The sequence below is a fragment of the Cebidichthys violaceus genome, unplaced genomic scaffold (assembly GCF_023349555.1).
Source record: "Cebidichthys violaceus isolate CVI_PGR_0920_01 unplaced genomic scaffold, fCebVio1.0.p SCAF_25, whole genome shotgun sequence".
Taxonomy (NCBI): domain Eukaryota; kingdom Metazoa; phylum Chordata; class Actinopteri; order Perciformes; family Stichaeidae; genus Cebidichthys; species Cebidichthys violaceus.
This window is the reverse complement of record NW_027176428.1, coordinates 7,557,727-7,570,887: the sequence shown is the minus strand read 5'-3', so window position 1 is coordinate 7,570,887 and position 13,161 is coordinate 7,557,727. Positions and strand designations below refer to the sequence as shown.

Below are 13,161 nucleotides of genomic sequence, written 5' to 3'. Positions count from 1 at the left end.
TTTAAAGTTAAAAAGCAATGTTAGTGTGTTTAATAAGCACACCTAGTGGTGGATATAATGTTGTAACATGTTTATTTTAAGAAGTGTTAAATCATAAAAGTATAATCATTCTATGTATCAAACTATAAAATACAGTTACTGAATGTTTTGAGGGAAAGAGAGAGACCTTTGAGACAGGCTTTTCAGATCCGAAAACAACTGTATGGTAATGAGATGAGTTGGGTGAGCCGACTTCAGGAATGTGAGGTGTGGACAGTAGGGGAAGGAGATGTATTGATCAAGCAGAGATGTTGATGAATACAGCCCTAAGAAAGCGTGGGGGTCGGGTACATGCAGTTTTACGAGGAGGACAGGTCGGACCAGCGGACACTATTCAGACATTATCCGGATCACTTAGACCAATGGAGAGCATTGTCAGAGGACAGGAGGAGACAATCGGATTTCAGCCAATCACAAAGCTGATAATGGACTTTTGAAAGTAAACTACTGACTTTCGGGTATAAAAGCATTGTTCGGAGAGACGTAATTCAGTTCTTGGCGATCCTCTTTACTGTAAACTGGCGTTTGTCGGCCGGTTGGAGGGGGAGAGTGTTTGAACTCGGTTTCGCGATTCCTTACTGTCGACAGTGTAATTCAGTTTGTAACTGTCTTTTAGCATTTGTGAATTATTAAATACTTTTTCATTGTAAGCCGGATCCAGCTGATTTTTCTTGGCGTGACTTCGTTGCTCAAACAACGATAGAGCGAGAGGTCCGCGGCCTCCTGCAAGCAGAGGTCTCACTGCACCACAGTGTCAGGCGAGTTTGGGGGCCAATCAAGCACAGTGATACCGTGGTCATTAAACCAGGTATTGATACTTTTGGCAGTGTGGACAGGTGCCAAGTCCTGCCGGAAAGTGAAATCAGCATCTCTATAAAGCTTGTCAGCAGAGGGAAGCATGAAGTGCTCTAAAATTGCTCTAATGTTGTCTCTGGTTGAGGAGTGGCTTGACAGAAGGAATGCGACAGCTGTAGCCCATGTCCTGGATACGTCTGTGTGTGGTGGCTCTTGAAGCACTGACTCCAGCCGCAGTCCACTCCTTGTAAATCTCCCCCAAATTCTTGAATGGGCTTTGCTTCACAATCCTCACAAAGCTGTGGTTATCCCTGTTGCTTGTGCACCTTTTTCGACCACACGTTTTCCTTCCACTCACCTTTCCATCAATATGCTTGGATACAGCACTCTGTGAACAGCCAGTTTCTTCAGCTATGACCTTTTGTGGCTTCCCCTCCTTGTAGAGGGTGTCAATAACTGTCTTCTGGACAACTGTCCAGTCAGCAATCTTCCCCATGATTGTGTAGCCTACTGAACCAGACCAGGAAACGTTGCAGGTGTTTTGAGTTCATTAGCTGATTAGAGTGTGACACCATGAGTCTACAATATTGAACTTATACACAATATTCTGATTTTCAGAGATACTGAATTTTGGGTTTTCATTAGCTGTAAGCCATAATCATCAAAATACATATAAATAAATCATTTTGTGTGAAATGAATCTATGCAATACGAGTTTCAGTTTGAATTACTGAAATAAATCAACTTTCCAATGATATTCCAATTCATTGAGATGCACCTGAACATGCAGCCACTCAATACCTTCACAGTAGTGTGCTGGCTGTGTACTTTACATTGGAACTGAAATCTAGGTGTTAAATGTACTTTTAACATGTGAATATTAAAACTTAGTTTCCCAAATTCTATACCAAAGGTCATTGTAAACAATTCTTTGCAGTATGTAGTCCAAAGACACCACTTAACACCTGGTACCAAGCCATTTCATGTACAGCTCCAATTAGACCCCTTATACAATTCATATACCTGAAGCTATTGAAACTTACACAAGTCCAGCAGTGACATGACTGACAACCCAACCCCCAAAAACCATGACGCAATTAATAGTCAAGCAAGAGTAAGTTGTGAGACGTGCATTGTTTTTTAAATCTCTTTTGCCTTACGTTTTGATGCTTTTAAATGTTTAAGTGAAGCACTTTGCCTAGTTGAAATGTGCTATACAAATAAACTTGCCATCAACTAATGTTTATAGTCACATTAATCAGCAGACGCAACCATGTCATAACTTTTAAGCAGTGTTTATTGTTCAATACATCACAGAATGACAGTTGGTAAACAATATGCATTATGATCCTTGAACAACGCAGCTGTAGTTCTGATGTTAGTCCAGCGTCGTTGCCTTTTCCAGTCAGACTTTCACAGCAGTCTCCATGAGGTGCGCAGTCATCTGAAATCAGGGTTTAGGTTTTTTCACCGATGGAGGCTTCACTTCAGCCACATGGGTCAGTTAACTGGAGAGGCTCCGACAGGATCACAGCTGGCAGGGATGAGGGCCTACTTAGACCTCTGCCTCATCTTCCTCCTTTTACGCTTCAGCCTGTTGAAACAAAAAAAAACAAGAGCCTTTTAGGAAAACATTTAGAAGTTAGCTGAGCAATGGCCATATAACAGTACACAAATCTAGATTTATTGCAAAGCCCAAAAAATAATCCACTTTGAATGGCCAAGTCCACCAAAAAAATTATTTGACAATAGATTTTAATGTTACGCTAATAATCTGTAATCAGTGTTTGGTACAGTCCTGTGTAGAAAAGCCTAAACATTTCTCCTTTCAATTGTCAAAACAGTAAATGTAGCAGTTTAAATATCCAAGCTTGTGGAAAAACTGATTTTGGAGGGAATCAAGGCATTTTGAAATCAAGAGTTGTAACTTTGACCCATTGAGAAATAACTGATCTTCACATGGACCCACATTTACAGCATTGATCCATTAACATTTCAATATGTACACATTTGTGGAAGCCAATCCTGCATTCAGCACCTGACTTGAGTAGTGAACTATGGGCGAGCATTTAAAATTTAGAAACCTAGCAATGCCAATCAATATTAATGCAATGTTTAAATTAGAAATTGAACAAATTCCAAGAGGCACTGATCAAGTGCTTGTTGAATTGTACATCTAACTGAATGCAGTAATTATGGCATACATGGAGATGGATTAGTTTAATGGTAGGTCATATCAATCATTAGACAGCTACTGGGAACTAGGAGTTTGTACAGAAAGGATTAATAATGCTCACCTGCGCATACGCTTCTTCCTCCACTGGAAGACAAGAGGGATATTTATTAGAGTGCAGTTAGTGCAGTCACGTTTGCCATGCTTGCACTACCTTACAGACCGACAGCAAGCTTTACATTATGTAGCTAAACTATTACTGAAACTTCGCACTGCTACAAACTGTTTTTAACATTGAAGTCTTTTAAAGACCTTGACTGGAACTTCAACCATGAACACATTAGAGATAGAACAGCATTGAGGTTACCATTGCTAACAGAGCGTGTAACCGAGGCGGGCCTTCCTGACGCAGTAGCATTTAAAGTTACTGCATAACACACTTATTGTACTATGAGTTTAGATTCACATGTAAATTAATGCATTATAAACACAGTATAAGGATAGAGAAACATTTTCAGTAAAACAAGACAAAGCAGCACAGGAGAGGCTATGCTGATGCTAGCTAGCGGCGTTTGACTGCAACAGGAAGAGGATGTAAAATCACAAAAATACGGATACTTGCTGGTCAACTCACCTTAGCTCTCATCGTGAGGAGAAGTTTCTGTGAAAACAATACAAACAAATGATTAGTGCCTGTGGATTATTTGTAAAATGTGAGGATTGATGTGGATTCAGTTTGCAGAGGAAAGATGTTCCATACATACCTCAAGGCGAGAGGAGCAACGGAAAGAGGGTGTGACGAAAAAAGAGGGAGGTATTTATAGAGGTGGTGACGTCATGTTCAAGCGACAAATGTGGTGTAATCACCTCACAGGGAAATGTAGTTTTAAGTTAATTGCACCACATTTTTTGCGTTTTTCCTACTCCAAAGTAATTGTATTGACATATGGCGCCTTATTTTAATTGCATATCCACTTTTCAAGACGATTATAGTAAAAGAGCACAGTTTTTAAGAATTTTAACGAAAACTAGTATATTATTCTGGAAATAAATTGACCTGATGTTTTGTTTTTAAAAGGTTTCAATTCACTTCACAGTTTTATCTCTTAACTACTGAATTGACTGACAAGTTAACAGACAAGTTAATTCAAGTAAAGTAAATAAATACGGAAATGCAATTGACCGTAATCTGCTGATAAGTATTGTATGCAATGTTCAAAAGCTCCAGAACTACATTGACCTTGAAATTTGATTTGATTTTTTAATTTGTCAAAAAAACAAATCTATTTACTTTCTAATTGATTATAGCACAACTCCTCCAACCTCCGACTCCATCTGGCCTCAACGACTATCAACCAGTTGCCCTCACATCACATGTGATGAATGTGCTGGAGAGGCTGGTCTTGGCCAACCTCCAATCACAGGTGAAATCTTCACTGGACCCTCTGCAATTTGCATACCAGCCTCATGTGGGAGTGGATGACGCCATCATCTACCTGCTGCAATGAGCTCAGTCACACCTGGATGGAACCGGTGGCTCTGTGAGAATCACTTTTTTTTGTTTCTCCAGTGCATTTAATACCATCCAACCACTGCTGCTGAGTGAGAAGCTGCGGGTGGTGGGGGTTAACGCGTCCACCGTCTCCTGGATCACTGACTACCTCACAGGCAGACCACAGTTCATCCGACTGTGCCGTGTGCTGTCTGATATAGTGGTCAGTGATACTGGAGCCTCACATGGAACTGTTCTGTCTCCTTTCCTGTTCACCCTGTACACCACTGACTTCCAGTACAACTTAGGGTCATGCCATCTGCAGAAGTTCTCTGATGACTCTACAGTGGTCGGGTATATAAGGGACGGACGGGAGGAGGAGTACAGTGCAGTAGTGGATGACTTTGTGGAGTGGGCCGGTAGAAATCACTTGCTTCTGAACGTGGTCAAGACCAGAGAGATGGTGGTCAACTTCAGGAGGAAGACGACGGCTCCACAACCGCTGAGAGTTCTGGAAGAGGATGTGGACATGGTGGAGGAGTACAAGTACCTGGGTGTCTCCATTGACAACAGACTGAACTGGAAGGCCAACATCAACGCTGTGTACAAGAAGGGGATGAGTCGGCTCTTTTTCTTGAGGAAACTTCAATCCTTCAACGTGTGCAGCAAGATGTTGGAGATGTTCTACCAGTCTGTTGTGGCCAGTGCACTGTACTTCTCCGTAGTCTGCTGGGGGAGCAGCATTGGAGCTGGAGACACCAACAGACTTAATAAACTGATTAAGAAGGCCGGCTCTATCATCGGCTGCAAACAAGACAATCTGGAAAGGACAAAAAGTGGAGAGGAGGACACTGAAGAAATTATCCATATTGGATAACCCGGACCACCCTCTCCACCACCTACTGCAGGGACAGCAGAGCACTTTCTCCAACAGACTGATCCAGCTCTGCTGTCACAAGGACAGATACAGGAGAACATTCCTGTCCACTGCAATAAGACTCTATAACAAATCACCTCTGGCCAGATCATCCTTCACATGACTACATGCCGCTACACTGTTGTTGTTTACTGTTGGTTGGTCTTTGCACCACTGTTTAGTTTACCTAGTTAATTAATTTAACACTATTCTATTTGATTGTATATACTGTGCATTTCTATTGTTATTTTCTTTTCTTTATATTTACTATGTTCTACTGTTATTTTATATATTAGTATTTTTACTCCGTTATTTCATTTTGCTGAAGTATATCTTTGCTGCTGTAACAACCAAATTTCCCCCTGGGGATGAATAAAGTGTTTATCTATCTAAAATAATATGTATGCAAAAACCATGCTGGTGCTTTGGAGAGGGTGATATAGATAAAATACTTAATTACCAAGACAGGCTACAAGTAATTTAATAATGTGTTATCAATATCCATCATGATATGGTAAAATCATTAGGAAATCAATCAAATCACTAGGCAGGTATGTCAGACTAATTGAATACCTAATGTTGCAATAAAGAAGCTCAGGTCATTGGCTTCCAACATTTCCCACAATGGCCGAATACACTCAGATATTTAAGGGCTGTAATAAACCTCATTCCTTCTCCTTCAACACGACCACAATTTATGAAATTACAATTTGGACTCATGTAGGCAGGTCGTCATGATAATTAATTGCAGACATTTCCAATACTGAACTTTGACAAAAAACCTTCAGAGAAAACCAACAAATGTATGAAAATGTTTTTATTTCATTAGATGTAAAGTTCCATTGCCCACTGATGGAGCTACAAAGCAGGATTTTACTTTTCTCAACATATTCAGCTGTTGACACATCTGACCCAGACCTCGAAATGAAACTCAGACCTGAAATGATCTCTTACTGGTCCAATTCCACGGAAGACACCCATAAAAAACTACTCAGCTTTAAATTTCATGATTCACAAGACCAATGACGTAGTAAAGCAAGTAACAGGTGTCGCTAATAGAAAAGTTTTTAAAAAGTAGAATACATAAGATTCTATCTTTTTATAAAATTCAAGGGGAATGGCAGTAAATGTATCGGTTTTGTTCCCTAAAGTAGAGCCGATTACAATTGTGATTCTTGCTCGTATTCTTAAAAATATTCCAGTGTTTTGCTCAGGTTAATACTTTAAAAAGAGTTGTGTGGTTAAAACACTAGTTTCAGCTACATATGTGTTCAGGCCTTGATGATGGAAGACTAACCATAAACACTTACTTATACTACAGTCCTTGTGATTATCGTCATTTGACTGTTTCGTTTTGTTTGGTAACAATTATAGTTCAACCCTTTACTGCATAGTGAAGTTAAGGAAAAATGCTTTTGATTAAACGTCTTAAAATACTAACGGTCCATTTTTTTCATAAAGCAATGGATGAATAAACTCATCACGTGACTCTCACACTCACAGGAGGTGACAAAGTGCTCGTATATTCACTGTAAATCTTTGTTTACAAATAAATAAGTTTAGATAACTTGTTGTGAACTATGTTTCTGTTGGTCTCATCCAATAATCCTTTACTGTATTGGACGTCAAAAATACAGAATGATCCACTTCCTTTAACGCCCACTGTAAGCTTCAGTTATACTTGAAAGTTGCAAGAAGAGGATCAAAAGATTATTTAGGTAAAACAATGCAGGCACCAGTCGCACATGTACCATTTGGCAACATGTACTTTCAAAGATGCAAAACTAGTTACAAATATTCTTTATTTGTTACTCAAGTAAACAAAGAAAAAGCAACCTGGTACTTTCAGTGACTGCAGTAAAGGGTTAAGCATCAATGTAGGATCTAATATTAATTCATCTAATTTGTGAAATTAAAGGTGTATAATGGGCTGAGATTTTGGGGCAATTTGTCATGTTTCCTCTTGCTTCTCTTTGAGGTCTTGCATGTGTGGAAAGGCAGTATTTTGTTATTCTACGGCTTCCGTGTCCTCAGTTGGCTGTCCAGTTGCATTTTCTGCTGTCTTTGAGGCCTGTGGGATGTGAAAAGAGGGGGAACAGATCAGTGAGGTGACACACAAGTCAAGGAGGTGAATGGTAGTAATGAGGGTTTATTGTTTGAATAATAATTTACCTTCTTTTTCTTTTTCTTCTGTGTTTTACGGCTTGCAGAGCTCTGTAGTAAAGTCTGCGGAAGAGGAGAGACGGTTAAGCAAAAAAAGGTAATAAGATGTTGAAAGCAGCCAGTTTCTGTGTGATGAAGGAGCTTGATGTATAGTATGTGAAACAACAATGTTACCCGTAGATCTGCATCCTGAACTTCATGCTCTGACTTGTAGAGCTCTGGATCTAAGGCTCCGCTAGTGATTCTGTGAGGCCCGTTGGCCATCAGCAACACTGTGAACTTAAACTGAGCTACACACTCTCCTGAGAAAAGACACAAAGTAGGGGTCACGGTAAATAAAAATGGAAACGTTAAAAAGCAAAAACACGATAAAGGGGAGCGGTAAATACTCACCCTCTTTCTCATGTAGCACACTGAAGGGCTGTAGCAGTTCATGTTTGGCACACTCCACCACACCCAGACGGGCTTTGGCCTCATCCTCGAATGCTCTGACAATGGAATTAAGTATGTTTTTTAATATTCAACGCTGTCAATCTATTCAAAATGTCAGCAGGTGGTGGACTATGTATATGTATATTAGTAGTTACACATGAAGTGTGGTATTCATACCGGAGAGTAAAAGGCATGGCATCAAAGCGCCGTTCAACTTCACTGAAGAACGTACGGGATGTTTTCATCTTCAAGCCGTACTGCTTACTGGGGTCCCTCTTATAAATGGTGGTCCTCAGACCTCCATCTCTGGCCTAATAGTAAATGACAAGAGGGATAAAACATTAGGTGTCTGTTCTTTAAGTGTTTAGTCTGTACAATTTTGGCAGCAATGGGTATGAATAAAGAAGGACTAGAGAGCACACTGACCTTCCCTTCTCCAGTGCTTATCAAGACGTCCACAGCATAGACTTCATGTACCTCGAACTCTGCCTTCTCATGGTCCTTCCTGAAATTGAGTGTCAACAGCAGCCAGTGAAAAACTAAAGACAATTTGCTGTTGAGTTTCTCCAAATGTAATTTTGGTTGGTTGGTGTCAGCACCACAAATCAAATTTCATTCATTTCCACTATATTGGTTCTGTGATACAAGTCTCAGAGCTTACAACATCAAACTAAGACTTACAGCCTGGCTAGATGGGGACACGGTATACAAGTATATTTTTAATACGCATGTTTTTTGTGATTTGGGTGACCGGCCCTTAAATTGTCTGCAGTTATTATAGTTATATTGCAACATTACAATAACATTACTCCTGTTGAAAACAACGTCAGACCTTAGACATCACAAGTCAAATTGGCACTTGCTTAGAAAAAAATCCTTACGTTTATGGGCGGATTGTGAATTGAGAGAAAATTAAAACACAGACGAGACATTTGAACAGACAGACAACTGGTGGTGTGCGATATTTGAAGGGTGATATTGATTGAAAGGACCGATTCCCACTTGATACATTCAAGCATTACCCATTATTTACACTCTGTGTGTCTAAATGGACACAAAACGTGAGACTCAAGTTCATCTTTAGTCTAAGAGATTTACTACAATTCAAAACACCCACAGGGCACAGTCATACATTCGAGCCGAGAGTTCACCAAAGTTGAATTTGCTTCTTCGCCGATAGCGATTGCCCTTCGCTGGCATAAAATGGAAGCGTTGCAAATTTTGCATCTGTGTGACTGCGCCAACAGCACGCCTCAGATTCACCCCTCTTCCTCCTGTGTGTAAAAAGAGACTAAATGTACCTTTGCTGGTCTGTCGGGTTCTGAATGATTGTCTTCTCTCCATCTATGACATGTTGCTTTAGCTGATGCGATAGCATACCTTGAAAAAGTAGAGAAAAGCAGAACAAATGGTAATAAAACATCCACTTGCATGCTATGAATCGTCTTCACTTTACATGAACAAATCTAAAGAAATACGAACACAACAGTCAAAATGTGAACAGTTGTGGTTGCTCTGAATGTACTTTTCATGAAAACTCACCCTCTATAGGTGAGCATTTGAATGACTGAGCAATCTTGTTCCAGGCTTCTGTCACTTGAGAGTTCTGAGACACAGAAAAAAGTGTTACTTTCACATGCAAAATACAGTTTTGCACTGACTTACCACACAAAGTGCAGGGAGAGCAGCAGAGCAAAACTATTAGGGGCTCTGCAGTGAATTGTTTAGCAGAAAAGACACTGACAAAAAACTGAGTTTTAATTCTTAAAAACAATTGTAAAAGCAGAAATCTTTTCATGAGCCAGAGCTGTAGAGAAAGTAACTCGTTATTATGGCGGACATGGAGAAAACTGTGAGGAAGAGGTTCCATGTACCTGGTTACCAGGTTTAACGAGGCGAAGAGCTGCTTCCGCACAAAGATGGGCCGCTTTGATTACATCAGCTTTCCGACCTGTGACGGGGTTCTCCTGCAGAAACAAGACACGGAGAGAAGAGGACTTAAAGGAGGGCTCCACAGAAGGACACAAAAGGTTGAAAAAAAAAAAAAAGCATTTTAGAAAAGGTCCTCACCTTACTGGCTCCCACCACAAAGCTGTGAGCAACATTGGCAATGAAGCCGTCAACATGAACTCCTAGATCTCTAAACACAATAAAGAGGAAACGTGGAGATGAGAATATGAAATAACAAGAAAATTAGTGCATGTGCCAAGCAGCTGTCAAGTTTACAAATGTTGAGACAGGAACCAACTCAGGAAGGACAGAATGTCAACTATCATTTACTTTGGAAAATAAGACTAATAAAGAAGGTCACTTCTTTATTATAAGAAGACACAAATAAAACATTTAAACTGTTATGGCCATTACACAGAATATATACTCCAAGGTTAATTTATTTTTGGCTGTACATGAGCTGGAGCACAGTGAAGGACTAATTATAAATTCAAGGGAGCGTGTGTAACTACATTACCACGAGCAACAACAAACTTCCAAACATCGCAAATCCATATGCAGCACAAAAGACGACACAGAGGACAACAACGTATGTGGCAATACAACAACTAAGATAAGCTGACTTCCTTTTTCAAAGCACAACATTGCATTACAAAAATTTGAAACATAGGATTTAGCAGATGGATGGCCATCAAAGCTAAAAATCTAATACATCACTTGCCACAAATGGCAAAAAAACACATTCTAAAAGTGTGCAACCTTACTTGTCGTTTGCCACACAGGACAGACAGGAAGATGAGACATTACTGATGAAGCAGACAGTCAACAGCCAAAATAATACCCTCACATACAAGCCAAGATGTCACATAGAACGAGGGGAGGACAACAGACTCGTGACACACATGGGAGAACAAGGGGTGACGTTGTTTCAGAGCATGGTGCCTACATTTTGACCAGATCCCCATCTTTAAGTGTGTAGTCGTGGTCACTCTTCAGGGGAGAGAAGTGGCAAACACAGTTATTGACTGAGACGCTGGTGGGAAAGGCAATGCCTAAAAGAGGGAAAGGAGAACCACCAAGTCTTCATTTGGAAATCATCCACAAGTTTAGCAAAAAAGTGTACAAGGATGGAGGGAGTGACACTGGGGTCAGCAATTTGAATGACTGCAGCTAGACTCTTCTTGATGGGTCCACCTCAGTGCACCCAAATGACAACAGACTCACTCCTATGATTGTTGGCTCACCTTTCTTCATGTCCTTCTCCTTTTTGAAGACCTTTCCAGTCTCTGTCATGATGTAGGCATCCCCCTTTTGACAGAGGGTGAGCACCGACACCCCGGGAGTGGCTGTTTCCACAACCAGACGAAGAGCCTCTGGACACACACACACACACACACACACACACACACACACACACACACACACACACACACACACACACACACACACACACAAGACAAATGATGAAGAGGTGCAGAAGAGGAACCAAGTGGAGCAGGTATGAGAGCAGATATCACATTAGGTATTGTTTAAAACAGATGAGTTACAGTGTGTTAACTCTGAGTGAAACGAACACTGAATGCCCACAAAAATTATCACATTTTTTCAAAGAGATAATATCAACGAACCCCTAGTTTAACACCATCAGTTGTCAGAGAACTGACTCAAAAATATTGATTAATTAAATTTGTCAACATTGTTGAAATCTAGGTTTTAAATAGGGTTGGTTGATATGACTACATATACCACAGGACAATTTACATCTGTCAACCATAAGTGATTTAGTAGTACCATTTATAACGGCCTCTTTAATATATCAGCAGACACTATTGCAAATCAAAAACAGCTTTATAATATTAGATGTTAACATGATGACATTACTTCGTTTGTCAGGTATTTAAGTGCTGGATTTGCCAAAAACGCACATTACTGTCTGGTTCTGTCATCTCGAAGCAGTTACTTAAAATGTAATTACTTACAACTCATAACTTAAAAATCACAGACTGTGTGACAGAGGATTTTATCCATATCTGCTACAGCAACGATACTGTCATCTGAATAACGTTAGAGTAACATGCTGTAACTTTGACCTCATATTATTCCTGTAGCAGACATATCAGCTTGTGAGTTATGTCAGTTAAACAGATTACCATCAACATTAAGAATAAACTAACACAAAGAGGTCAGCATGTAACGAGCGGTAAAGTGGCTTCATATCGCTGGCTTCCTGCTTATCTTTTAACGTTTGCTCTAACTGAAGCTGACTGCAACAGGCTGACCTAGCTCATTAGCTAGTTGGCATCCTGCGTTAGCTAAACAAACAGACAGCTATCTCTAGTAAAGCACACAACGTCAATGTTGGTCAACAGTAACAGAGGAGCTAGCATTAGTTAGAACTGAACCAACTGTACCTGCTAGCTAGCTAGCTAGCTAGCTAACCAGTTAGGCTAGTATACGTGCGCCTCGCATGTAACCCACATGGCTGCTGCTGTGTGAGGAGACTAACGTTAACGACGGGCCGAATAGAGCATCTCTCACCCATTCACCAACGGCTACTAGTTACGTTTACTTACGGTTGGCGATGTCACCACCCATCTTGTACTTGGTGACCACCAGGTCTTCGGCTATGGTCTGCTCTTGCTCTTCGTCGGACATCTTGGCAGTCAAGTTTCAGTCGCTAGTGGGCCAAAAAGCTCAGGACGACTCTGACGGCTGCTGCTTACACCGGCCCTCCAAGCCCCTCCCCCTTCACCGAGACGATAACGACGTCACAGCGACCCCGACCCGCCAAAATGCAGGGATGCTGCCTAAAATATCCATCAATTCGTTGTTCAACAATGTCAATGACAACGTTGTATTTAAGGATAAGTTTACATAAAATAATAGTCAGGTGCCATATGAACATTTAAAAAGGAATCATTCATAAGTGCTGACAGAAACTCCCTAGGACAAGTTGAACATACTCAATCCTCTGATGAAGGCCATGATATGTGGCTGAAAGCTCTGGAAAGACATTCATTGAACCTAAGAGGCAACATTTACAGAACAGCACAGAAACTCACCCAGTGACCCATGTGAGAGCATTAACCGCTACACCAAATGTCTATAAATCGACAAAAGACACAGAATTATTTTTTGAAATTACTGTTGAGGTCCAGAAATATGTTCTACATTCATTATTAAACCTGACTGAAGAACATA

The 13,161-nt window shown here is 40.5% G+C and overlaps 1 protein-coding gene and 1 long non-coding RNA gene across 2 annotated transcripts; both read right to left on the bottom strand.

Moving 5' to 3' along the window:
• Positions 1 to 2,113: 2,113 nt before the first annotated feature.
• Positions 2,114 to 3,829, bottom strand: LOC137879672 (uncharacterized). Its single transcript, XR_011103750.1, has 4 exons — positions 3,772 to 3,829; positions 3,642 to 3,668; positions 3,132 to 3,154; positions 2,114 to 2,428 (listed from the first exon to the last, which is right to left on the bottom strand). It is a non-coding gene; the product is annotated as an uncharacterized lncRNA (long non-coding RNA).
• Positions 3,830 to 6,217: 2,388 nt separating this feature from the next.
• On the bottom strand, positions 6,218 to 12,694 carry pa2g4a (proliferation-associated 2G4, a). Its single transcript, XM_068720418.1, has 13 exons — positions 12,534 to 12,694; positions 11,205 to 11,333; positions 10,907 to 11,012; positions 10,081 to 10,150; positions 9,885 to 9,977; positions 9,553 to 9,616; positions 9,312 to 9,390; positions 8,437 to 8,515; positions 8,188 to 8,321; positions 7,972 to 8,066; positions 7,753 to 7,880; positions 7,588 to 7,641; positions 6,218 to 7,486 (listed from the first exon to the last, which is right to left on the bottom strand). Exons 1-13 carry the CDS (start codon positions 12,613 to 12,615, stop codon positions 7,424 to 7,426), a joined length of 1,176 nt encoding a protein of 391 aa, XP_068576519.1. The 5' UTR covers positions 12,616 to 12,694; the 3' UTR covers positions 6,218 to 7,423.
• Between the last annotated feature and the right edge of the window lie 467 nt (positions 12,695 to 13,161).